The 27822-nt window shown below is 37.6% G+C and overlaps 1 protein-coding gene across 1 annotated transcript in view; it reads right to left on the bottom strand.

Moving 5' to 3' along the window:
- Positions 1-24900, bottom strand: part of EMC2 (ER membrane protein complex subunit 2) — a 37067-nt gene extending 12167 nt beyond the window's left edge. The window contains exons 1-5 of the mRNA XM_082294698.1: positions 24846-24900; positions 18458-18571; positions 17749-17813; positions 13429-13514; positions 10533-10590 (exon numbers count right to left, since the gene is read on the bottom strand). Of these exons, the coding sequence (XP_082150824.1) occupies positions 10533-10590; positions 13429-13514; positions 17749-17813; positions 18458-18571; positions 24846-24885 (363 nt within the window). The 5' untranslated portion in view covers positions 24886-24900. The remainder of the gene's footprint in view (positions 1-10532; positions 10591-13428; positions 13515-17748; positions 17814-18457; positions 18572-24845) is intronic.
- Positions 24901-27822: the final 2922 nt, after the last annotated feature.

Here is a 27822-nt window from a genome sequence, read left to right as displayed (position 1 = left end):
CATCATTCTTGGAGCACAAAGTAGGCTCTGCAATGTAAAGGGAATACAAAATAGTCATTTCAATGGCAAAATCTGAGCAGTACTTTGATATGTGGGTAAAAAAGTATTTCAATTTAAACAATATAAAAATGAGTTGTAAGAATTATAATGTATTTAAATTTTGAAGTACATAGAAGTTGTTAGAGACCAGAAGCAGGTAAGATATACAGGATTGTAATAGTTGATTATTCTGTACTTCAATCCAATATTCCAGCTTCTGAATGATGCTGGTTACAGTTTTCAGGCCTGTAGGTGTCGTCAGTCCTACAGATTATTCTGAGCTGGAAGGGACCAAGAAGGATCTCATCGAGTCCAACTCTTACTAGAATGGTCTACACAGGTGTCGAACCTGTGACCTTGATGTTATCAGCACCATGCTCAAACCAACTGAGTATCAACATACACTTGAGGTGTGATTCAGAACAAAGGAATCTTCCCAGCTGGGAGCAAACAGCACACCTCAGCCACCCTGAAAGCCATCAGATTAGAAATCTGAGAGAACAAAAGAAAAATAAAATTCCAGCATAACATAATTTAAAGAAGGAATGCCATCAGCCTCCTTCCTCACCTCTAATCCCTGTGCTCTTGGGTGATCACAACCACTGTGATCAGAAATGACACAACAGATGGTCTAGTATACATGATGTCTGCCTGTACACACACTCTTGTATGCCATTTCTCCATGAGATAATAATGACAAAAAGTATAAAGCACACTTTTCTGGTAATTAAGTCCCACTGCTTACTCCCTTCATAGCTCTCATCCTATTTCATATCTTATAAAGAGTTTATACAGTTGGGTATCACCTTTCAGAAGCCTTGACAGCACATGAACAGACAACTTTTCAACAAAATCTTAAACAATTTTAATCTTTGAATTTCAGATAGCTCTGAAATTAATTTATTCATGATGTACCCAAGTTCACAGTCACATATGCCCTGCAAGAGTTCTTGTATATTTACATAATTTTAAATATAAATACTCTCCTAAATAATTCTTTATACTTTAATCACCAGTTGAACTAATCAATTGCTTCCAAAAGATGAGAGGGATAAACTAGTTCAAGCATCAAAACAGAAAAGGTAGAAATGCTTTTGACATGAAGTTCATTCTTTCCTTTTAATTAATCTCCTTTATCTCCCTCACAAACACGTATTCAATGAAAATTCAGTGAAAATAACTCAAGTGAGGAAAAAAGTATTTGACTTTTCTGATTAAACGTAAGACACAGGCAGAAAGAACATTCATCAGGGGCCAAATTAGAACACGAGCAGTGTGGCTTCCACTGCTTCTTTGTCAAACTGCAACCTGTGAAGTTACATATACCATTCTACTTTTACTGGGAGACATCTGGCTAAAAGCCATAACTGGAAATTTTAACTGCTGACACATTTATCACTGTAACAGTAACACTATTTTATTTTTGCTTTTTAAAAAAATAAAGGTAACAGCATAATTAAACTTATTTTCTTTAAATTCAAAAAGAATAATCCCACATGCTTATCATGCTGCTATTACAAACAAAACCATAGAGTAACAAGCAAAAAAACCCTAACCAAAACCCCGGTGATTGTTCGCTGTGACGTTTTATGGAGTACTCAAAGCGTTTGTAAAGCAGGTCACCCCCTTGCTATGGTGGGAACACCAGGGCAGCATTAACCCACTACCCAAAGCTGTCATTATACACAGCCCAGTGACCTGCCCACTGAGCCTGAAACATGAAAAAATGGAAAGTGGGGTAACAGCATGCACAGCCAAAGGAATGCATCAAGCATTCGTACAGCCAACCAAGACAGAAGGGTTTTTGCAGGTAACAGACTATTGACTTTATAAATGTAGCTTTTTAAACGTAGCTGTTGGATTAACAAGTCAGTTATTTTCAAAATTTAAAGAAATCAAGAGCCTGATTAAAGTAAACCCTTGAGAACTAAAATAATCTATTAAACGTATAAAATCAATCAATGCATATGACAACTTAATTTGCAATGGCAAACAGGAACAGTCTACATAAGTCACTCTCTTTGTTTCTAATGCTACTCCTTCAATTGCATCCAAGTCAGTCCTCCAAAAGAGTCTGGAAACACATTTTCCATGGCTGCTTTATTTCTTAACAACAGCACTTCCAAGTAACATAAATCAAAGAAGCCTCAAGACATTCATTTATGAAAAGCTACAACTATTTCTAGTCCCAAATAGAAGCTGATGTTTATCTACAGCAAACATGTAATCTAATGCAATCTAATAACAAGGACAAAAGCATTAGACATAATTAACATATTCTGGTGGTAGTATTTAGGAATTAAATGAATTACATATATATTTGACAGAAGCTCCCTTCTGCACCAAATCCCATGAAATTTCTTCAAAATTACACTTTTACATAGGAAAAACGGTATTTAAAACTTCCCTTTTTTATCACCAAAAATATAGCAGCACCTGGGTTTGGAATCTGCACTCTCTTCACCCTCAGAAATGCTGGGAGCTAAGTTTATCTACAGAAAACCCTGAGTTTACAAAAGAGAGGCTCAGCCACTCAAAGCAGTGGTGACATCCTGAGGAAGAACAAAACATTGTCTAGTAGCACAGAATTTCTGAAAGTCTTTTTAAAACCACTGGAAAGAATTCAGTGAGGATGTAGAGTTTTTTTAAAGCAAATTCGAACTTTTTTCGTCACCTGAATAAAATCATAAAGCCAAGAGATATGCACAGAGGTGTTCAGTAGATCTGAAGTATTCAGATCTGTGATTCACAGTCATGATATGACAGGTGAAAAAATATAGACATGAAAACATACTACTACTGCTTTTAATTTTAAAGGTATTCACAGACTACTTTCCCACCTGACTTCCTAATCTTTCTTTGAATCATAAAGTCTATCAGGTTTTTTTAAATAAAAGTAAAATTCAGTAATTCCAGTAGTCGGTACGTTAAGAAAAATATATACAAAAAGGTCTGCATTACAACCAAAACATGGGCCTGTTTGTGTGCTGCAAACTTCTAATTCTTGTTCTCATTTATATTGCCCATGAGCTCACTGTGTGAGTCAACTTAAGTGCTGCTCTGTGAGCTGGGGCTCACACAGTTTCCTGAGCATCCGGAGGACAGCAGGATAATTAATGACAATTTACACTCATAGGATCAATTTTTCTTTATTTCCATACAAATTAAACAAAATGCCTTACTGCACAGAACCACAACAAACACTAATAACTACTTTAGCATACAAAAACAGTTATTTGTTAAGTAAAGCCAGACTCACACCAACTCTACAGAAGCTTTACCTAGCATTTATATCATACTTCCAATTTATTACCTGCCTTACAACCAGCTGATAAAAGAAAACCAGGCAATTTCATGTTTTATCATGTTTTATTTATTATTATTATTTATTATGTTTTATTATTAAACCAGGAAAATTCATATTTTATTATATTTAATTATATTATATTTTATTAATATATAATATTATATATATTATTATATAATATTTATTATATTTATTTCATGTTTTATTATTTTTTACCAAAAACCTCACATATCAAAATACAAACTCACTTTTAAGGGACCTACTGCAAGATACTAAAAAACTGCAAAATGCAGGTACAAATCTGTTCAATTATTAATTTCAAGGCGACCAAGAATATTCTTGAGAAATTTATTTTTAACTACAGGGACTTAAAATTATTTTGAAGTCTAAGAAGCCTACTAAAATAGGCACAAACAATTACCTTGATAAAGATTTAAAAAATAGCATTTAGAGAGTACATTTCAGTTCTTCACATCACAACAGTAAGGCTTTCTAGAACAAGCCTCATACAAAAACTAACCCAATCTTCTTTCTCCTTCCACCTTAAGTAAAAAGGAAAAGGCAAAACCTCCAGTGCTGTAACAGGATCTGCAGTGTTTGACTGCGCGGATACTATGACATGGATTTCACCCATCAATTTTCCAGAGTTTAAAGCAAAACTCTAGAATGGTTATTGGCTAATTCTATAAATCCACAATTCTTAATTGAAACATACAAGCATCTTACAGTAATACTTTACAAAACAGTATCATCTGGACAACGGTACTTCAGTATGTACAAATTTGTTAAGGAGTGAACCTTTCTAAGGTATTTCTTTGAAAGACTAAAAATTCCTAATCTGGCATAAGAACTAATCCTCCATTTGTCATGATTCTTTTTAATTAGCATTAAGTAGACTCAAAATGAAGCGAGGACTTGAACATTTATCAACTTCTGCATTTCATTAGTAAAACATACCAAAGGGAGTCTAATATTGTTCTAAATTTCATGGCTGCAAAGAAAGTATTAGTAGGAGAATTTTCAGGGATTAACACCCCTAGGAAAGGAACAACTTCTTATCTTTATAACTACTACAGCATTAAACAAATGATACTTTTCATTTTAAAAAGAATTTTTTCTCTCTTTTAATATTTTAGAAAATGTGCATTTGGTCTAAGAGTTTGATACATTGAAACATTTTTCTTGAAATTGCAATATGCAAATCAAAACAAGTGTAAACAGCTACAACAAAGATGCATGGAAAAAACTACACAGATGTCAATAAATAGCACGTAATCAAAACCAACCACAATAAAGAACGTATTCTTACCAGAATTCAGACTTTTTTTCAAAGTCAGTTACGAAAGACAGTTAAGTCTTGCAAACCTATGCAGGCACAGAGCTACTGGGTTGAAGCTGCTCCTTTAGGGATAATGTCAAAGCAAAACATGACTTGTTACCGAATTCTGGGGGAATCCAATAAACAACCTATAAAGACTAACACCAGCATGGAGCAAATTGGTAGAAGCTGTAAAGGCTGAAAAGCTAAAGCCTGGAATTGGCAAACAGGAAAAATGCTATATACCAACAAAAAGTAAGAACAGTTTACACAGAGGAAAGTAAGGCTTCCCTAATCTACTGGAATTCTTCAAGGAGTCACTAAGTGTAGATGAATAAAGATCCATGTAAAAGTCATTTTTGACTTAAAAAATAATTTCAACAAGATGTCTCACCCTGAAGCTGAAAGCTCTGAAGGAAACTAGAGTTACCCCAGTCTAATAGGGGATGGATAAATAAGTAAAAAAGGAAAGGGCTCTCTGCACTGAGAATCCCAGAATCACCTGTACTAAAAACCACTAATCAGCACTCCTGATAAGTGATCTAACAAGGGAATTAATAGTGATGTAAAGTTAAATGTCGATAAGGAGTTTTTTAAGTATAAAGAACAAAAGACAACAGCAAAAAATAGCATTCAAAATAATGAATCATAATAAATACTTTTATCAGCACAATAAAACAAACCCTGAAACTTAATCTACATAAGTGGCTGCATATAGGGTCAAACAATACTAATTTAATGTACACAAAAAAGCTGAGTTTATCCAGTTAAGAGGGAGATACTGGACTTGCAATAAACAGTTCTATAAAACATCAGTTCAGTGTTCAGAAGCCATCTTAAAAAAATCTAAAAACCCTGCTCCAAAACCCAAAACTGAAAATACGGTGATACTGGAATTATCAGAAAAGAATACAGAAAAGAATACAGAAAAGAATACAGAAAAGAATACAGAAAAGACACATCTGTGGCATCATTTTGTTGTTTTTAAGATCATAATGCTCTTGCATTACTGACTGCTGTTCTGTCCTCTCATTTCTCACCCAAATAAAGGAAAAAACACAGAACTGACACTCAGAACAGCAGCAGAGTTAAAGGCACAGAATGGCAACAAGAATTGCTGCACATTAGGACTTGTTAGTTTAGAGGGGAAAAAAGTGCAAAAGATCCCTAAAGTCATGAGTATTAATAAGGTGAAAACAACTGCTGACAGTAACAGACAAATTCAGAGGCATTAAATAAAATTGTTAGATTGAAGGTCTGGGAATGAAAAAAAACCCAGGAGATTTGCCCAATCCATTAATCAATTACAAAATTTAATTTCTCAATTATGTTGTAGATGTAGGCATGGCAAACTTAAACAAATTTAAAATAAATTTATGCAGAAATTTCATGAAGAGCCATTAAAAACAGAGTTATCACTTCTGGCACAGGAAAACTGCAACATGAAGATGAAAAGAAAGTGGCAGAACAGACCACAGCAAACTGTCATTGCCTTGGTCTTACACACCTCTGGATCTGCAATAAGTCAAAGTCAGACACAGGACAAGTAAAACGGACTTTTGCCACAACTGCAGTACAGCTGTTCTTATGTTCTCAAATACTTAATTTCAAGATACAAAATCTCCATCAACATTTGGAAGTGCTACACTCACAAAACATGGGAAAAATGGAATGCACTCTGCTCTCTTCACTGATCACAACTGAACAAGAAGCAAAAAAACACTGCAATGGTAAATGACGCTCCGTCAAAAGCAAAAAACCTGTACTTTTAGGACCACACAGTGCATTCCCAGCTTACCCACCAGTTTTCGTTGGGAACTAACCAAAGTAGCAGCTGCAGTTTTTCATACCTCTCACGAACTCCATCCTGCGTCAGACAGTGCCAAGCTATCTTTCTCGATTCCCTTAAAAACTACTACTGTACACACCTAAGTTTAGGTCTAGCTCTGTCTTTCCTGGCAGTGCTGCCAATATATTTAATGAAACATCCATGTCACCTCAGAAAATTCTCCCCACTAGATGTTTCATTTGGTGAGCAGTTTTCCTTTTTGCAACTCAGAGCATCCTGTAGATGAATGTACAAAGCTGCAAGATCTTCACAGGTCTCTGTTAAAAATGAATTCACAGTTGCTGCAGCAGTTTTAAGGAAATATCACAGTTCAGATGATAAACAGATAAGCAATACTCCAATTCAGCACTCGTTATTGTCATCTTATTTAGTGTAGACAAGGAGGTGGGGAAAGAAGGGTTACCTATACTGTCCAGATGGTAGTAATGCACAATCACAGAAAGAGATGAACTCAGATATTCATGGTATATAATTGCTGCCTATTTACATGATACTAAGTACTATGATTTTGCTCTGAATCTTTCTAGTATTCTGGGTTCCCAGAGGTCTTGAACCTCCTGTGCCTCTTCTGAAGTACGTCCAGCTCATCTACAAAAAGCATCTCAAAACAGTAAGAGAAAGGGCAACTTCATGTGACCATATGCTAACTTCACGTGACCATACACATACACTTGTCCCTGCCCACTCCCATAAACAGTAAAGTTGATCAGAACACTGTCTTACGACGAAAATTTTAATTATTCATTCATGCAATTATATTACAAAACCCAAGAAGTTAATGAGACTATCCACATGTCCTAAGCTAAGGAAGCATACAGAGTGTCTTGCATGAAAAGCTTGGTTGAAAAAGTGGCAAGAAAAACGGCTGACGAATTATCCTAATAAAGACACCAGATTTTCTGTGGATTAGAATTAAGGCAGAACTTTGTGCCTTATCTCACTTTTCCCTGGTGTTGACCAAGTGCTCTGCAATCTTCTTGATGGTTGAGCTGAATAATCAGGAGAAACTGCTGGTGCACTAGGATGACAGTGGAGTGGGTTAGACACCAATCTAAGTCTTGATCACATGAACTCAGTTTCCTTTCTCATCAACAATCTTCTCTGCACTGCTAGGCAGACCACCTCAAGAAGTGCCCAACTGAAGAAAAATTGTCTATCTAGAAGGCTTTCCTCCAAAGCAGAGCATGATAAGGATTTATCAACAAAATACATAAAGAGGAAAAACAAACAAAAAAGTCCTTTCTACCAACACCACTAAAAAAACCAATTAATCTCTTTTATTTTGTTCAGAGAAACAGAATAAGCATTTTATCTGAAGACCTACAAACAAATCAGTCACTGTTCAGCATCACTATCAACATTTTTAACTGGACACTACACGAAATTTTAATTAACAAAAAGAGCCCTGTGATAGAAAATACTACGCAGCCTCAATAAAAGTAATCTGTCAGCTTGACCTCTAACATGCCATGACTTCAATCAAAATAGACCAGAACGGAAAAGATTCCAATTCTTACCCTATTGAAATGTATGCAAGTTATGCATTTCACGAGCCACATTTTAATCATTAAAGTCTTTAGAAAGTGACTATTACTCAACATCTACACACTTTGAAAAATGACACAAAATTTCTGAGGTGACATTAACATTGTTCCATTGTCAAATGAGTTATCTTTTTCAGCAAGTAAGAGCAGAGTGAGATAAAACTTAGAGATGATCATATTTTAAAAATAAAGACTATTTTGAATTCTATCATAAGAAATCAAATAAAATAATTGCCGTTACCTTAATTTCAGTGCTTTGCATGCAACAAAACCTCAGATGAAAGTGGAAATGTCCATTACATAATGTGAGTTCAAATTTTACTTTTTAGAATGGAAAATTCTGCTATGTGTCTAAAGGAAGTAATTTTTTGGAAAAATCTTTTTCCATGCTACTTTTTGATCAGTCAGTGCAAGGTATGATTTTTACATTATTTGTGTGAACAAATGTCTATGTTTCACTTAAAGCACTTGCCAAAACATTCAATGTATATAAGCAACTCCATGTGTCAGCAGACAGAAGAAGTTTCTATAAAGCAAGGTGAGTGCCAAGACAAACTCAGCAACAGTTGCTTTTCTAAAATCTTGAAATATTTTCCTACAGCAGCCACATGTGTGCATGGAAATAATTAACAGGTAAATGACACACAGAAATCTGCACATGACAATTTATCAAAACTTTTTACTTAACTTTCAGTCTTGACATGCAAGCCTTACTCAACCAATTCTACAGCTACACAGCAAGGAGCTTTTCCTTTGCATTTAACATTCTCCAATTCTATTATCAGATCTTAAAAAATCCAACCACACAACTGTTCTAATATTTACAGCTTATGCTTCTAACTATTACAACTTTATGGATAATCTTTATGATTTGATTACGGAAGAAATCCAAATAAAGAAATAATCATGCATTTCACTTATTTAAATACATCGTTTTATAAAGTCATCCAACAAACCACTCAGATGCTGTTAGCTACGCTGAGATAGCTGAAGAGTAGAACTGCCAAAAATGCACGCTTCGAAGATCTGTGGTCCATAAAAGTCACTGTAATACGGTGCTCCATTTTTCACTTTTCAGAAAAAGGTCAAAAAACACGCACCAAGGTGACCCGTTCTGTGACTTCACTGCAAATGGGTTCCATATTGGTTCTACATGACTGAAGATTTAGTGTCTCTGAAACTCTTTGGGCCATGCACAGATAAAATCCACCATTTACTGGGGACACCTATGCTTGTGCTCAAAACTTCTTGAGCTCAAGCTTCTACTTCTTCAGGGAGAGTGAAAAAGAAGAGTGAAGAACTGCAATAGTTCTTTTTACCCTTGCAAAAAATCTGTGAGTTCTATCGCTGCTAACAGACAGACTTTAACCTACCACTGTGTCCGAGTGCTTAACTTGGTATTGTTTCCAGATGTGTTGCCTCGAAAATAACTTTCTAGTGGTTTGGGGTGTTTTTTATTGTTACTGCTTGCTTTTTAATTTGTTTTGTGGGGTTTTTTAATGGTTTACTTACTTTGAGGGATGGCACTTGATCTATATCCAGCTCTGGCATACCCTAGTTAATCCCAGTTATCTGTGTTTCTGTGGGTTTTCCCCCCTCTGAATAGCAGACCTCATCAAATAAGCTGACCAAAGAAAGGTAGAGGTTCAACACACACGTAGGAAGGTTTACCTGAGATTGCCAAAACATCTGCAATAGCCGATTAGTATTACATTTACACAGTTTACCCAATAGACAGCTCCTCAAAACCAAGTAACACTAATACCCACAATGATTAATAATAATTTATTAACTGTCCAGTAAATATGTATGTCATACAAGAATCTGGAACTCCACAGTTTCTTCATATTTCAAGTTTTATCCTTGTGGGAAAAAAAAAAAATTCCATGAAAATATATTGCTACAAGTTTCTCTAGACTTTTATTTTGGCAGCTAATAGCTCACAGTGGCTTTCACAAACAGTATTCCAAAAATGCTTAGAAGAACAGTACAGTCTGTCTCAGATTTTGTTTTATACAACTGGCATGCTTTACGCATTTTGATTCAAGAGCTAGTAAAGTGTCCCAGACATACATCAAAATAACTGCTATTGAAGCACTACCTGAGTGTATTAATAGTTAATCCTTAAGCAAGACTATGCATTAGGAACATAGAAGACACATGGCAAACTATATTACCCTTTTAAATACTGAATATTCTGGGAAATGAAAGAGTGCAAAGGCCCAACTCTAAACACTACTAAGACTTCTGGAAAGATTGCTAGTTATAATCTGTCTCCTAAAATCCGTGTTTAAGCAGGTATTATATCACATCTTCCCGCCAGGAAATGAAGGTAACATTGGTTATTTTAACAGAAAACTAAAGGAAACAAACACAGTAATATAGACACACATTTTTCCACACTGAAACACAGAAAATATAGTCACAGTTTCAAACAACACATCACTGCAGTTTAGAATTATCTTTTAAACTTACTGTGTTAGTTGAATCTTCTTGTAAAATTCTATCATATAACTGGATAGCATCATCGTACCTGTTCAAAGAAATCAGTCATATTTACTTTTGTTAAGACAGAACTTCTGTCTTTTTGACTCTTCTTGCAATAGTTAATAACCCTCCTGCATTTTTTTATACTGAAATATAATATACATATAATAAGCAAACTATATTTACACAAAATTCTTTTGAGTGAGTGCTAAGTATCAACAGCAGTATTGTACGTCACCAATTAAGAAAAACATATGGGAATTGCTTCATGGAATACTGTTTCAGCAACAACTTAGGTATTTTACACCCAGTATCTTACTCTCCTGTCTGTTCTCTCTTTATCTATACCTGATAGGTCCAACCATCACATCTCTTACTCCCCCTTTCACATCTTGCAAGAAACAGAAACTCCAAAATTTGAAAAGCCATCCAAAATAATGACATTTCACTTCATTGTTTTAACTTAGAACTTCATGTAAAGTTTCTTCTGTTGTGACTTTATATGAACAGCTGCATACAGCAAACCGGAAAGATTCATATAGGATTCTACCCCAGATTGTAACATAAATCTTGAAAGAAAATGTTTTCCACCATTTCCCACTTTTTATTATTTGTTTATCAATTAACTCTGTGATCTGAACTATGCTTGAAACAGGTTACTTCAGGTGCTGTGAGCACTTCAAACCTTCTGGGAAACAGATCTGTGCATTCAGTCAGCTGTGTACATGGCCCAAACAAAGGAAGTTAATTCAAACCATATTTCACTACACAGCTGTTGTGCTATCACCACAGAACTAGGGCATACACTGTGTCTTCATGTGGAGTTTGACATGTAGCTTTTCAGAGATACTGCTGATTGATTTTTGATGCTCCACATTCCTTAGACATCACCTTAGACACACATTTACATCCTCTCACTGTTCCCTAAGCACTGCTGACATTATCATAGCTCAGCTGTCCAGACCAGCTACCACAAGGTATAGGAACTAGTGCGAAAGGAAGCACAAAACCAGAAACGAGTAGAAGGTGGCTGCTACAGACTTGAGCAGATGTACTGTAAACTGTTATTTTTGTTCTCTGTTACTTGCTGCTTTGTCAAATGCATTTTAAAAGACTGACTCTGATGGCCATAATCCCAACTTCACAGGGTGAACTTCCAGAACACTATTCTTTTTACTAGCAAGTGTGCACAGGGCTGTCTCATTCTATGGGGATGTTCTTCACTGTTTCCTCTTCCTGTTGGGGAAAGCAGAATCCTCCCTAGATCCTACAAGTCCTAAAATTTAATAAGAAGTTCACTTCAATTGAAAACATGATGCCTCCAGCCTAAATCTTCCTAGACTTCCTTTATAGTCAGTGGAGAGACAGGCTCCTCCATGGCATGGCTTAGAGCACCTGCACAGGGGCTCCTGTTTAAAACAACCCCAAGCTGAAGCCTCTTTCTTCTCTGACTTCTAGAGAAAACCTATGGACATGAAACCAGCTTTTATTAATTTCTCTGCTCCCTGATACTCTAATCTCAAGGATTTGACCTGACAGAGACATTTTGTCAAGAATTTTCATGAGCACTTTCAGAAAACTATGGCTCAATAGTGCTTCATTGCTGAAACCACACATAATGTTTGTGCAGCAGTCATCTCCCACAAAGATCAGTTCCCATGCAATAACATCTTTAATGTAGTCACATAAGCCTGAACTGAATTATGATCTATTGTACTTCTGAATAGGTTTCAGGAAGGGGGAAAAACTGCTGCCATTCTCTCACTGTCTTCCTACCCTATATAAAATGAAGACAAGAGAGCTAGGTTTAATGGAAATTCTTCAAGAATGTGTATTTTATATAAAGTGAGTGCAAAACACAGAGCATCTGGTTGCCCTGAGACAGCTCCTGTGAATGGAGTCCATTTATTCATTCTTGATCCAAGCAACAGACATTTATCAGTGTTTCCTATTAAATACCACTTTCAAAGCTAATTTTGCAAGAATGTAATGGATGAAGAGCATATGCTAAGTAAGTAGCTTTTCAAAACCCATTTAGGGTGTACTTCCAATTCCTTTTTATCAATATGGCCCAAAGGCTCCAAACTCACCAACTTTGTATGCAAAATGTGGCACGGAACAGATTTTCTATCATTCAAAGTCACTGGAAGTCATTCTCAACACCCAAGTGCTATCAAACAGAATGTTGACAATAAAGATGTATCCAAGGAGAAATGTGTACAATAAAGTTCATTCTCAAGCCCTGAGGCGATTCATTTGGAAAGCTGCAAAGTTTTAATCTGTTCATTATTTTAGTAATTTCTGTTAAACTTAGTACGCTATAACCCTTCTATAGGATATTTCAAGAAAGTCAGTCTGATTTTTATGTTCTGCCATTCTATTCCATATGTTTTTTGATTTTTTTTTTCTATAACAAACTCTGTAGATTTAATCCTTTTTAAGTTCATTTCCCCACGCTCAGAAAACAAGAGTAAAGAGCTGCACCCTGCAGTAATCAGGAGTACAGGAGAACAATTACGGCAAAAAAAATGCTGGCACTGATTTTCATATGCTCCCCTGCCTCTGTGAGATGAAACTTACACCTCACAGAATCTGCCAAAAAACTGTGCGGTGTTCTACTGTATAATGACTTCTGCTGTCAAGTAAGAGATCCTTCTGATCTATGATCTCTGATGGGAAGATTGCAAAAATGAAACACTGCATAGTACCTGCAAAAATGCAACACAAGTGTCTAAAAATCTTAATATGATCATGCACACTGTTATTTCCTATAAAGAAACTGCCCAGCAATATTTTGCCATTCTGTAATGGCTGAAAGCTTTTTTTAGAAAGAGCAAACATTTTTTCAGACAGAAAGTATGTTTTTTTCAAATTCAGGTTTTACCTTTCCATAGCTTCAAATCGCATTCCAGTTAACCGTTTAACTCTGTGGCTCCCAGGAAACTGCCGCCTGAGCTCCTGAAGACAAAACTATACAAAGAACCACAAAACCTATTGTGAATATAATTATCTACAGAGAAGCTAGAAGAAGATAAAATAGAAAAAAAAAAAAAAAAAAGGCCTTGGCTGATAATTCAACAACCTGGCATGCCAGTTCTGAATAAAAGTAAATACCAATTTCTGAAATAAGCAATAAAATGAATTGATAAAAACAAGGTCAGAAACTGAAATTCTGTCTGTTAGAAGACTAATTTTAAGTATCTTCCATACAGGGCACTAGACTGTCAGGTCCCCTTGGAAATAGTTATTTGCCCTGAAAATTACACTCATGTACTAAAACAGCTCTGATACCATTAAAACTTGAATTCTATTTAGTTGCCACATAGTAACACAAGACAGTAAAGAAAACAAAATAAAGACAGTAAGAGCTTAAGTGATACTTCTCTAATAAATGGATATTTCACAATGGAACAAACTATGCTAATACAATGCTCTGCATTTATTTTTAAAATAAAACTCTGAAATCCAAAGAAAATGTTTGCCACTGGCTTGGGTACAGCCTGCTGGCAGAAGAGGCATAGTTTTTAACTCCTGAAATCAATGAGGCACCTGGGCTGGATAAAAAGAATTCATCACAGGCAGATTTCTCCAGATTAGCAGAGGATGTTTGGAAAAGGGACTGAGTCACAACTTCCCCAGAGCAAACTAACTCGTAACCATATCTTGAACGTGCCTAAACAGCATTTCAGAGTTTGTAGCTGACTCATAACACTGGGAGGCAGGATAGTCCATAGGCTCTCAAACAGACCAGTGGTGTGCATCACGTTAAAAGCTTCACACTGAATCCTCCTCTTCTAGGCACTTATTTATGCAACTCAACTTAGAAACTTGTTCTTCAGACATAAGGTTCTAGTAGAGGCCTATCTACATAATCTATTCCATCTCATCACATCCACAGGTCAAAGGAAAAAGTACAAATCAGTAACAATTAGTAGGATCCCTCTTTGTTTCTGTATATAAACAGGTTGCTAAAGCACATTCAAGAGGAATATTTACATCTCTCACAGATGCTAAAAAATAGAAAAGGAAGAGAGAAAAGCAACAGTAACCAAAGTTGTAATGCTTAGCCTCAAGCAAGAACAGACTATTTTCATCACAACCAACTTAATTTGCAATGAACCAAGATCCTTACATTGCAATTTCAGATAGAAAGACTCAGGTTTAGTACAGAAATAGTTTACTGGCACTCTTGAGTGATGTCTAGGTGAACTTCTGTTCCTCTAGTCACAAAAAACTACATGTACTTAGCAGCATGTTACATGACATCTGAATTAATCTGACCATTCTTAAGAGGCAGGAAAATTTACATAAAACTCAAGAAAAGTAGATTCACTCCAGCTTTTAAAACCCAGACAACCTTGTAGACTTTAAAAAAAAATACAATAAATCCATCCTGTGGTCCAGTGGTCAGTGGATCCCGAAGGATAGTGGTTTTTATAAATACATGTACTATTCTTCTCCACAAACAACAAAAATTGTAACACTTATAATAATAAATTACATACTCTGCAGGAGGACTTTGACATCTGAAAAATCCTCATTGACAATATGAAAGTAGTGCTCAAGTGCAGGAGTAATACAAGACCAGAACTGTTCACATTAGATCTCACTACACAATCATTACTCAACCAAACACTGCCAGAGGGCCAAAATAAGCTCATGTAGATTAAGCTATTGGACACAACAAAGTGACACGAAAAGTAGTAAGAAAGTCACAAACAACTCACTGTAACACTGATAAAACCAAAAGCACAAGAATAAATTACAGCAGCTGTATCTTCAAAATGTTCTGGACTCAGCAGCACTGAATGTCCTCTTTAAATGGAACTTGTAATCCCCATAATCATTTATTTTATTGAGAACTGGTTTTGCACCACGTCAATACTCTACTTGCGACATTCTCTCAGAATTCTCTCAGTTACAACGGCAAACATAATTTGCATGTGAAACTTCAGCTTGCACTCAATTTGCTTTCTGACTTTTTAAAAATCAGACAAAGGCAGAGAAATATAAACCTGGACCTGGAGCAGGTAAAACACTGGTAATTCAAACGCTGCCAACAACAGGTGACTGCACTGAACCACCTGTGTGAACCAACTGGCTGGCTGCAGCAGGGGCATGGACTACACATGGGCTTTTTGTGCAGGATGGAAAGGACAAAGTAGTAAATAGAGGAAAGAAAAAGAAAAAAACAAAAGAGAGAAATGCTTCTGAAAACTACCTCAGCTTCTCATTTGGAGTAGATGAGACCTCTTCCGCTAAACAAAATGCATCACAGCTGTCAAAAGCTCACTGCTAAAATACCAGAAGTTCTAAAGCTGTTTGTCTACTTTGGAGCTACAGCTGTGGTAAAATGCCACAAATGATGTTGACCTGTTTGAATTAACGACTTCTTTATGATAAATCAATCAAATTAAAAAATAAAAAATAACTCTAAGTTTCCTCCTATGATTTTAATCTTGTTTCTGAGCTGCATATAAAATGCTGCATTCCCCCACACTATTCCTTAAAGGGCACAGACACTGAAATTTAAACTCCCTGCCAGGGTTAGTACAAATAGTTTCACAACTGATCTTTCAACACTGGCTCCGTCAACAATTTTGTGAAAGTCTTCTTTAAAAGACCCTGAAAATAAAGACTAAATCTGTTTTACATATAAATCAGTATTTATTTAATCACGTATTTATTTAAACAGTAAGTCTATTTGGTTTTGTTTAAACAAGCAGCTATACTACAAGAGTATTTTCTTCTGAGGGACAAAAGAGAAGGAAGTTCAGTGGGGTCACAAGTTCAAAGTCTTGTACTGTATTTTCCAGCATATTCCACTTTATCATATATATCATATATATGGGATGCCAGATAACCCTGTCTAGTGCTGCCTGTTTTCAAACTGCCCTTCTCCCAACCACATCCTCTAGTCTGCCCCGTTGCATTACGTTTTACCCAAATGACATCACATGAAGCTCAAAGATTTTATGAGGTATTTTGTCATCTGACAGAGAACAAGGCACTGGAGAAGTAATTGCTGTGAAAGACCTGGGGCCTTGAAAATGGCTTTTTACGTAGAATAAGCTCAAGCTTGATGGCTTTCAGGGTATAAGACAAGCCTCTGTTTTCTTCTGACTGTTTTCTGAAGGAGGGGTGAAAAGAGTATTAAAATTTTCCTGCAAGACATACTTTTGCCTTTTCCTGTTGTTGCCTTTAAAGGATTAGCTAAGCTGACTGGGTTGTTTTGTTTCAGTGGCTTTTTTTGTTTTTAATCTAACGAACAGGTTACAGTTCAAAATAAGCTAATTCTATCTCAATTGTTATTTGTATCATTCAAATAAATTTACATCCAAATTAACAAAACTCAAATATCCATTAACAATATTTTTATCAACAATCACCAAATAACTTGGATTGCAAGGGACCCTTGGAGTTCACCTGCTCCAAATCCCCACTCAAAACAGAGCCAGTTTCCAAGGGAGTGCAGGGCCATATCCCAATCTATTTTTAAGCATTTCCAAAGGAGATTCCACAGCTTCAATGTGCCAGTTGTCATAAAGCATTCACAAAGTTTGTCCTAATACATAAATGGAATTTCCTTTGTTGCAGCTTACATCCCACACTTGTCTTTTGCTGCACATCTATGAAAATGTGCCCACCTTCTTTCTACTTTCCTTCCCATCAGTACATATTCAAAAATCCCTTCTTGACTTTTCCAAGACTTAACACAGATCTCCCAGCCTTTCCTTATACATTATGCAGTCCAGCTTCTTATTCATGTTGAAGATCTGCTCCAATATGTCAATGACTTTCTTTGATGGTAGCCAACACGACATATAATATGATATGTAAGATGGGTCATTTTACCTCAAAACATTCAGAAAACCAATACAATTTGGGAGTTTTTCAATAAACAAACATTCTCTGTACAATATGGCAACTTTAATATTATTCTTGACCTTTAGCCCATACCAGAGTAGCTGTAAATATTTTCATGGCTATTGGAAGAGATGTGATCTGTATAAACAGAAGTTATGCCTTAGAAGAGGTAGATGGCGGCAGTTCCTTCACAGCTGTGTATTTCTTGACAGATACTCTTTCTACCAGTCCAAGCTATGGAGTTCAGAATATCCTGTAACTGTCCAAAAACCTATCTGGAAGAGACACCCAGGATGAAAACATACAGTGTGAAAGAAAAGTCAACTTGAAAACTTACCAATGCCAAATCATCTCGACTGCAGTCCAGGGCAGCAATCATCACCTGTTCATAAATTATCCAAACTGGACACAAAGAGACAATAAATGCAGATAATTGGTTTGGAGTTTGTTTAAAACAATAGGAAGCACCTATCATGTAAACAGGATTAATATTAATTCTGTCTGTACATTTTTCCCCATCTACTCCCATGAATCACATCTGAAACAGGGACAAATTAAGAAACTGCTGGAATTAATTAAAAACGTATTTAAGCAATTTAGTGCTTTTAGTGCCAAAGTATTTTCTGACATCTTGAAAAACAAAAAAGCTCTAATTCTGTTTTTCCCAACAAAACTGCCATATTCTAGCCAGATCCCCGTGAGGACTTGCTTCAATTTCTGTCACAGTGTTGAAGAACAGAAAATCAGGCAAATAATATCTAAGTAACAGCTGCACATGAAGTTTTTGCATTGCAATCTAAATACTAGTACAGCAAGTTAACAGTTCTAACAGGTAATTTTTACAGCTGTTTCCACTGCAGCCCACATTTGGGAAAGAAATAAACTCGTGGAATTCTGGAAGCCTATTAGACTAAGAAAGTAATATATATTTCATCAACATCAGCACATACTGAAAGACAACACAAAGGCTGTTAAATAAAATAGAGACTGAAAAAAGAAAACCAAATCAGACAATGAAACTTTTAAAATAATGGTTGTTTACTTACTGTCATCTCCAAGTTTAGATGCATATTCATTAATTAACTCTTCTCCAACATCCACTATCTGTTCACTGTTTCGGTAGTTTTCTTCCCTCCATTTCCTCATTTTGTCACGCATATCTGTGGGCAAAGGGCAGTAAAAAAATTGAAATTTCCACATAGTAATGGAATTTGAATGTGCATATGACAGACAAGATACACATATGAAGAATGGTTTTAAAGAGCAACAGAGCTAAGAAAGTGACTTCTACTAATACTAAAAAACTACAGAGAACAGATCTCTGAAACCTCATTACCCAAACTGCACTCATACTCTAACATAATCAGTTCAACTTCTAAGTTTGCAATCCCTCAGGACAGTAACACATGCAGTAAAGAAATGTATACCTAGTTATCCAATAAGTAATAAAATTTATCCATTGTTAGGTAGAATAGGCTACAAGAGATTTCTCCCAAGTAGTTTCACACATTTACAAACAACACTAAAATTGCATTTCTGCTACAGGTGGATAAATTTTCACTTGACATTTTAGGAAAAGCATTAAAACTTCCACTCTGAAAGGAAGTTACACACTCCTAGAGAAAGGAGCTTCAAGAAAGGTAGACATGAATGTGAAGGCCTTCTATACCAGGGAAGTGTCCAAAAAAAATCACTGTTATTTTAGCATGAGGATTTTTGTTTCAAGAGTACATTTAAGAGGAGAGCAGGCATTTTCATCAAGTCAACTAGAGGCTACCTTGCCTGAGCTTTATTTATCTTCTAGATCAGGAAATTGCTAAGAATGCAATTTTATATATACAAACATTTATATATGTGTAGATGTCCTATACACAAGAACAAATTTCGAGAAAACTGAAGGAAAATAGTTTTCATTACTAGATAGTGGCTTTACTAATAAGAAGGTACCAGGATAACTGTTGCTAATATTTTTTTAAAACTTTAAAACAGCTGGAAAAACAAATACAGCGATAGATCTAAACACTGTCAGTTTTTCTTGCACTTCAAAACACAGAGTTAACATAAATGCCAGTTAAAAATTAAGCCCTGAAAGTTGTTCCATCTACCTGAAGTGATCTCAGATTGCTCATAAGACTGTCATTGTGCTACATTTTGTGTTTTGAAATTCAACCAAAACCACCACAGGGTTACATTTCATATGCATGGGCAAAGTTAAATGGTTCTAGACATATGATGGTCCCTGGAAATTCAACGTTAGACGGCAAGAATGTGAGCGTGCACAAACATTCACAAAAGCTGACAAGCTAAATGCCTGAAAATAAATAAGCTGTCCAATTTCCACCCACTCATTTACTTGGAAATTATCAATGCCTTCATTTCAGTGTGATTCCAAATGGAATAGTGTTTGAATTATTTATTAACAGAAGGTACATCTACCATTCATCACACAAGCTCAACATTCACAGCAATGGAAAAAAACCTGTAGGACAAAGAATAGAATGTCAGCTGATGAATGAAAGATTTATTAATTTTAGAAATACTGATTTTATGTAGAAGGTAGAAGAAAGAAAACACTAAGAAGTGCAGTAAAATTACAAAAGGCTTTTAAAAACTGTCAAACATAAACAAAACATTACATTTTCTTAGTCAAATCAATTTTTTACTAAGAAATCTATCAAAAGAGTCAGATAATAATAACTTAAAAGTCTTGGAGATGTAATACAAGGCTGGGCAGCAGCAATTAGCAATTTTAGAAGAAAAAAACAAGGTAAAGAAATGTCTAAGTTTAATTACAATTTCTCCTGTCACATATAGGCTGGTGCTGAGCAACTGATACATTTGTTTTAGACTTGGGTTCTTCTAAATTGGCAGGCTTGGCACATGTAAATCAAAAGTGTTACAAGTTCAAAGGAACAGAGGCAGTTGGGACAATGTCTGCTGTTTCCTAAAACCATGCAAGAAGTCTACTGCAAGCCAAGAGACACAACCTGTGTTTTATTTTTGTGTCCGGTAAAGTGTCAGTTCATTTGGACTGAGCAACCAGATATGAAGTAATCCTCCTATAATTACCTACACTTGCACTGATTAATTGGATCATAGTTTTCAAGTCCTTGGTATCTAAAAGCCCCTGATGAAATGAAAGAAATTACCACTTTGGGGCAGACAGACATTTCAGACTCCAAAATGTGACCTTGGCATATAGCTGCTACCACGGCAGTCAGTCAGGGACCCCACAGCCATTATATTTCCAGAGCTCATCTGTATATTGATTCTCTGTTACAGACACGAAATCTTCATGCACAGCCCACCTCTGTGCACTCCCATCTGGCAGGTGCAGGCAGAGGCACAGGTGTCATAGCTGAGTGCTGCAGATGCTGCCTCTAACCCTGGTAACTCTGCTGTCAAAAGGGCCTCAATTAAAAAAAAACCCCAGCATCTCACCTTTGCCTGCTGTAATCCCATAAATCCATATATGAAACCCAGAGTAAACTGATCTGACCCTTTGATTACAACTGAAAATTAGGAATAGCTAAAAGAAAGCAAAGACAGCACAGAACATAACAAAACCACATCAAAATCAGTTAACTGCACATAGATTATCATGGAGATAAAATCTTAAGACTGTTTTCTATTTCCTAGAGTCTTTCCATGCAAACTAAATATGAATTTAGTTTCTTAGTCACAGAAAGGGAGTTTGTCACCTAAAGTGGACTTTAATGACTAGAGACATTAAAGATGGAATTTTCTCTTTTTTTGTATACAACACGTTCCCAGATACACACATTTGCAAGAAAATGGCCTTATATATACACAGTTAAAACTTCATCTTATAAAGCATTTTATGATATTTTCAAAAATGACACAGAGTTCCTTGAGAAAAGTCTCACATGAACATGGTAACAAAAACTTCTAAATGCCACTATTGGAACAGTACAATTTTTAATACAGTAGCATTACTAATTTAATGTTACAAAGAACTTAAGCAAGAGGCATTCAGAGCTTATAAAAATCTTAGAAAATACTTTTTTCACTTTTTCAATTTATATCAAAAGAAAGCTAATTTTAGAGAATATGCCATATTTCTCTTTTTTATTTTTTCATGATATCTACTGAAGAGAATTATTGACTGAAACAAGAGTTGCTGTGACAGCACTCAAAGATCCCCAAAATCTTGGGGAATGACAGCCTGAAGTCACTGCTTCACTTTAGCAGGGTGTGATGTGTTCATGCCATTAAGCTGCTGTGCAAGGGTAAGAAAAGAAAACCTGGCTTTTCTGTCCAATTCTGACAACGTCAGATGCATTTTCTGTGAAAGTCAATTGTTATTTTAAGACGTCTTGAACTGCTGCCTGTTTGCAGATCATGCTAATTTTGCACTTAGAGGTTAACTCCAAAACTTGCTCCTAAAATGAAGTTACAAAAGTGTTTGCTTTTTTAGTATTTCCACTCATGGCACAAAATCATCTTTAATGTATCACTGAAAATATAAATATTTATTCTATGAAGTTCTACATAGCTTAAGAACCACCTAGTAAGAGGCTACACATATCCTGGTACCAAGTGATGTCCAAACCTAATACATTATGATCCTTTGTTACACCTGCAGTTCTTCGCTTCCTGTCACTCCACATAGTTTCCAATTCATTTACATATGAAGGAATCAGGAAATATGCCATTTTCTATAGGATAATTAGTAACAGTATCAAAAAAAAAAAAGGAGCAACATATTATCTTTGTCTCAAGTAAATAAGCGTTACTGCAAAATATGTTACATAAAAACATATAAGCTTGTCTTTCAATACCACAGCACCCTGTGGTATTGGATGATCTGAGCCCATTGATCAAGACCATGAAGTTAAATGGGATGTTTTCCTGCTACACAGATTTCCAAGTACACTTTAAAGCCTGAGACACAGCAACAAAGTAAAGAAAGAAAAAATAAAAACAACAGCTCCCACGCTGGAAAATACAGTTATTTTCAGTTATCTTTCCTAACCACCTGTACCACGCATGTACCTAACAACATTTAACTATGGTTAAACTCCTACCTCTGTCTCAAAGAACCTGAGTTAAAAGCAAAGCAAGGTACAAACTATTTCATTTGTTTCATGTAGTTCTTCTTTTCTAACTTTGAATCACAGAGTCATCTTTGAGCAATATCTAAGTATAAAATGTCTTGTTTAGAAAGGCCTGGGTATATAAAGGACATATCAACCATACACTCGGTTTCACAGAAATAAGGCATTTTAGAAAGATTCAAAATGAGCTACATAAAATTCCTAGAACTGTGTTCAAGTTCTTTGCAAGGAACTAGGTGACAACACTGCTGGGATCACCTCACCTATGAAAAGCTTTACTGCACCAGGACCTGTTAAAGCTCACACAGAAAAAAAGAGAAAAGTTGTCTTCTTTAAGAAGAGTCCTCGCATGGTCTGTTGCAGGACTCCATTTTCACCTTATTTTTTGTCTCTTAAAATAGAGAAAAAAAATACAGAATTTTTCGAATGTGTGCTTCTAAAGTGGAGACAATCTCTTGTACCAACATACACCAGACTTTCATTTGGATGTACACAACTGAGAAGTTGAAATGATAAAACTCACCAGCTGGTCCTCCAAAGTTTCTCATTCAACCCCACCCACTCTACACCTAGCACAATGCCACAAATGTCAAACAGAACTCTTGGAAACAGAATATGGAGGTTATTTCTAGGAGCAGGAAGCTCACCTCAGTATGAATTAGCCACATCCAGAATCAGTAAGCTTGAGTATCCTACACCTGGCCTCTGTGTTAGAGCATAAACATACACTCTGCAATGCCCTGGGCCAAAACAATGTAGGGCTAAATGTACAGAAACATGTTGACAGTGCATGTTACCCACCCTGTGAAAAAGCTCATTTCTCTTTCCAGTCACTGATACTCAAGAACAACAGGAAAAAAAAACCCTAAATCCCAGTTTTGTAACATCTGCTCAAGAAAAATAAAAACTGGAAAATTTTTCAACACGAGGTGGTTTAAGGCAACTTCTGTGAAAATTTAATAACACCAGTAATGATCCATATGATCTCCATCCAAGATGAGCTTCACAAGTACTACAGCTTCATTCAAAAGATATAAAAGAATAGTCACTCAAGGTTTTGCCAATCAGTCTAATGACATCATGGTGATACAACCAAATATCAAAGTAAAATTAACTGACTTCCCGACACACTGGCAAGCAAGCCCACTTCTTCATCCTTATTAATTCACTTACAGCACTATTTTCTTCAATAACAGCTAAAATTTTTCCTGAGATTAATGCAATTTGACCCAAAAACTGAATGTTTGAAATTCCATTTTGTTTTGCTTCAATCCTACAGAAAAAGGTACAGGAAAGACAGCATGGGAGCTATTTCAATGGGCAATTTACTGGCTTCTGATAAAATACATCCCATGCAATATTCCTCCTGTTAGCTACAAAGCCAAACTAAGCAACAATTCATGACTGAGGAATTATTCTACTGCTCAATTATTTCTTCACAGATTAGCAGTAAAGAAATGAAAACCAAAGATCACACCGCTTCTCTCTGCATTATCTTCTCTACAGTATAATGTTTGTAACGCCTGGTATGTAGCTAAAGGTTCCCCCTTTATGGCCAAAATTATTATTATAAACCATTCATTTATTCTTGACAGGAGACTGCAAGGGGCTTGAATGCTGTCTTGAGCTCACATGTGAATACTGGTTATGAAAGAAGAACCACTGAGAATGTCGAGTAAAGCTCAGACAGCACTGATGTATGAAAAATACATCACCATTATGGTCGAACTGACGCGAAAGCTATTAAGACCTGAGGGGCAGGATTTTCAAAAACTTTTGTCACTTCAGAAGTTCTTGGAGTTTCCCCACAAACGCTTGTGATCGAGTTTTACGAAAATATCACGTAATTTTCAGTCCACCAAAAGATGAACTATGGCACAAACTGCTGACCCTGCCAAGAGACCATTCATTATTCCTGGTAAGCGCTGTACCATGGGGGAAGGCCGGGAAACGGCAGCGCAGCCGCCGCGCCCTGGGGACGCGGGTCCGTCCCCGCGGAGCGAAGGCACGGGGAGCCGAGGGGAGGCGAGGCGGGGCTGGCCCGCCGCGCACCGGGGCAGCGCGGGGCGCTCCGGGCCAGGTGCGCGTCACCGGCCGGAGACCTGCGGGCACCGAGGGGCCGAGCGCAGGTCGCCACTTCTGCGGCCCGGCCGCCCACAGCCCGAGGAGTCCGGCGGCCGCTAGAACCGCCGCCCCTCGCCCCTGCTCCCCGGGCCTGGGTACGGTCGCCCGGCGCCGGCCCGGGCCCGCCGCGCTGACGGGCTCCGGGAGCGCCGCCCCCTCCCCGCGGCCGGGGGCCGGTCGGGCCGGGCACGGCCCCTGCCCCGGGCGGGGACCGCCGGCTGCGCGGCGTTACCTTCCCAAGTCACGTCGTACATCTCCGACACCTTCGCCATCTTGGCGGCCGCCCCCGTGACGCAGCGCGGTGACGGCCCCGGCCGTCATTGGCGGGAGGGCGGAGCGGGGCCGGCCCGCGGGGCAGCGCCCGGGGATGGCGTGGGGCCGCCTGACGCCCGCAGCGCCCGCAGCTCGGCCGGGGACGCCGCGGGGCCCTTCCGACCCCTCTGTCATCGTCGCTGCGGCCAGAAAGAGCCTCGCCCCGCCGGAGGAACCCCCGAAGGGCCGGAGCGTCAGGGAGCCGGCGCCTGTCCCGCCAGGCCTTTGGGCTCTGCTCGGCCTTGCTCGCGTCGGGAGTGCAGCGACGGGGACACTCGTGATCGCCAGTCCGCGCGCTCCGTGCCTGTGCCGCCCGCGGGCAGCTGGGTTCAAACCTCAGAGCCCAGAGTGCAGGTGCCACTAAGGGCTGCAGGTTAATCTCCTGTGTTACATCCGCATAAACTGTCCGGGACCAGTTCGCATGGCGTGAGGTTGTACACCTTGAACACACGCCGGGCGAAGAGGTGCCTGGTGTGGTTTGGGTTCAGTGTAAGCCCCCGGGAACCTGGAGGGGGGCATGAACCGTCAGGGGTTATCTGCCTGTGCCCCAGACGCCCCATGGGCAGTGAACCACCACAGCGATAAATTTCTGACCGTGAGTCGGAGAAGCCCTGAGGGGCTGGACAGAGAGGAGTGGGCCAGCTGTACTCACCTCTTTGTCCTCTCCACTTCTGGCATCACAGCTTCTGCTCTGGAGGTGAAGTGTTTCTTAGTAAATAAGGCTCTCGATTTCAATACTGTATAGTTGTTAAGAAATAGATGTAGCTCTGCTGAAGATACTTAAAAAAAAAAAAAAGTTACGGATTTTTAACTTAATGTATGCTAAAGAAACTGGGTTTTGGAAAATATCACCAGAAACTTAATTGTCTGACATTTAATTCTGACAAGATCTTTTATGGGAAATCCCTCAGACTTCATACTCAAAATTAATCCCCTAGCTCCATCAGCAAATGAACCTTAGTATCAAGAAAGCTTTCTGTATTTATGTTTCTCCTCTGACTAGAATAAACTACTAATTCTTAATACTATCTGCAGTGTAATTACATATCGCAATTTTGACCGTTAAGACGCCTCAACTGGAATTCAAATGGTGGTCTAGAAAGACAGGAGGTGCCTGATTTTTCTTCCCTCTAAAGTGGTTTTTGGTCTTCTAAGTGACTATATTGTTTAGGCCTTGTATAGCATAGCTGTACTTCCATCTAATTTTAAATTTCCAGTGCCTGTATTATCTGAGCACTTCCAAAAACATTTATATATTTATTCTCATAGTATGTGAGTAGGGAACTGATATTCTTGTTCTATGAGTAAAGGAATGAATACAGAATGATTATGTTCCAGATGCATAAAGAATTTAGTACACACCTGCTCTGCACATTATGGGTAACACTGATATGGCTGAAGTAAAAAGAATAATTAACTTGGAGAGTTCAGTGCTGCTGGAATTCCTAATGTGGGACAGACAGAACTTTTAAGTGTATAAATCCAAAATTTTGATCCTTTTAAAAGCCCCGCCAGCTGTTATCTAATGCTGAAGGATCTGAAAATTCAGAAATGTGTATTTGAAGCATTTGGGAGGGGGTTGGACTTTCTGTTCCCTGCACATCTAGCTCTGTGCTTGTGCACCTGCCCACAACTTTGTCTTGGCAAGAGGCAGGAGATGGTCCACCACAGGCACTCAGTCCAGTTACTGTTCTCAGTGATAACTCTGATCCCTCTCCTAGCTAGATTTAGACAGTTCCCCAGTTATGCTGGATTCCTTCCAGGACGTGCAGTCCTTCACCTGAACTGTAAGAGGAGACCAGGTCCTGAAGTTACACACTGTAAGTGTTGCCTGCTGCCTTTCTTGGACGTGGTTTCGAACGACTTGCCTAAAATCACATATGCTGTGTTCTGCCAAGCTCAAAGCTGACCCTTCCACTGCATACCTCTGCTCTTACTGTGGAGCAGAAAGCCATCCACACTCACCAAGAGACGGGAATTACTGTTACAATATCATATTATGCCAGATACTGTTATAGTTGGAAACAGAAATGTTTTTGGTATTAAGCTTTTGCTTCTTGGAAACTAAAACAGTGGTTTTGAAAGCTGTTTTCTAATGCCAAGGAGCTTCATCACTTAATTCAAAGTTTAAAGTGTTTTGTTAATAAAGCTTAAAATGCTCTAAAAAGGGAATAGTCATGTGAAATCTCTTTTCTGGACCTGTCATTTTCTGCTCTTCTGTTATTTCCTCCCACTTCTGCAGGAACTAAGTGGGAAGGTAGTGATCCCAATCTCACACAATAAGCTGTAAATGCACAGGTTGGTTGAGGGCATTATTTAAAAGTGCAGAAAACTTACCACCTACTTTTTGTAGGTACCACAGCTAATTCTACATTTAGCAAAACGAAAATGAAAAAAAAATTTTTTTGTTTTTGCTCTGTGTGCTATTAAAAAATCCTTTCTCTTTTATTATGAAACAAATCAGTCAGTTTAGTAATAATCCAGTCAGAACTGCTGCTCAGACAAGCGATACCTGCTAAGGAAGAAAAACATAGTAATTTAATTTGCAGTTTACCAATATAGCAAAGTATGGAAGTCTGTGTCCTCTGCATGAGATATGGGACATATAGAGACATTTGGTCTTATCACCTAATAAATAGGATCTAGGACCTATTTTAGTTCAGTAATGTTGGGGGGTTAGTTTAGCAGTGTAACAATGGTGGCATCCTTCAAGTAAGTATGACATAGGAGAAAATAACTCCAGGACAGCCATGACACAAAGAAGAATGTACACATGCAGGATCCATGTATGTTGTGAATGAATAAAGTGAGAATTTGTCCTCTGTGTGAATCAATGATTCATTTGCTTGTTAAGATGCACTTTTCCACTGTGCAAGGTATGGACAAACTTCATTTTA

Source organism: Coloeus monedula (genome assembly GCF_965178545.1).
Source record: "Coloeus monedula genome assembly, chromosome: 1".
Taxonomy (NCBI): Eukaryota; Metazoa; Chordata; class Aves; order Passeriformes; family Corvidae; genus Coloeus; species Coloeus monedula.
Note: the sequence above shows the minus strand (reverse complement) of the source record. Positions and strands in the feature narration are given on the sequence as shown.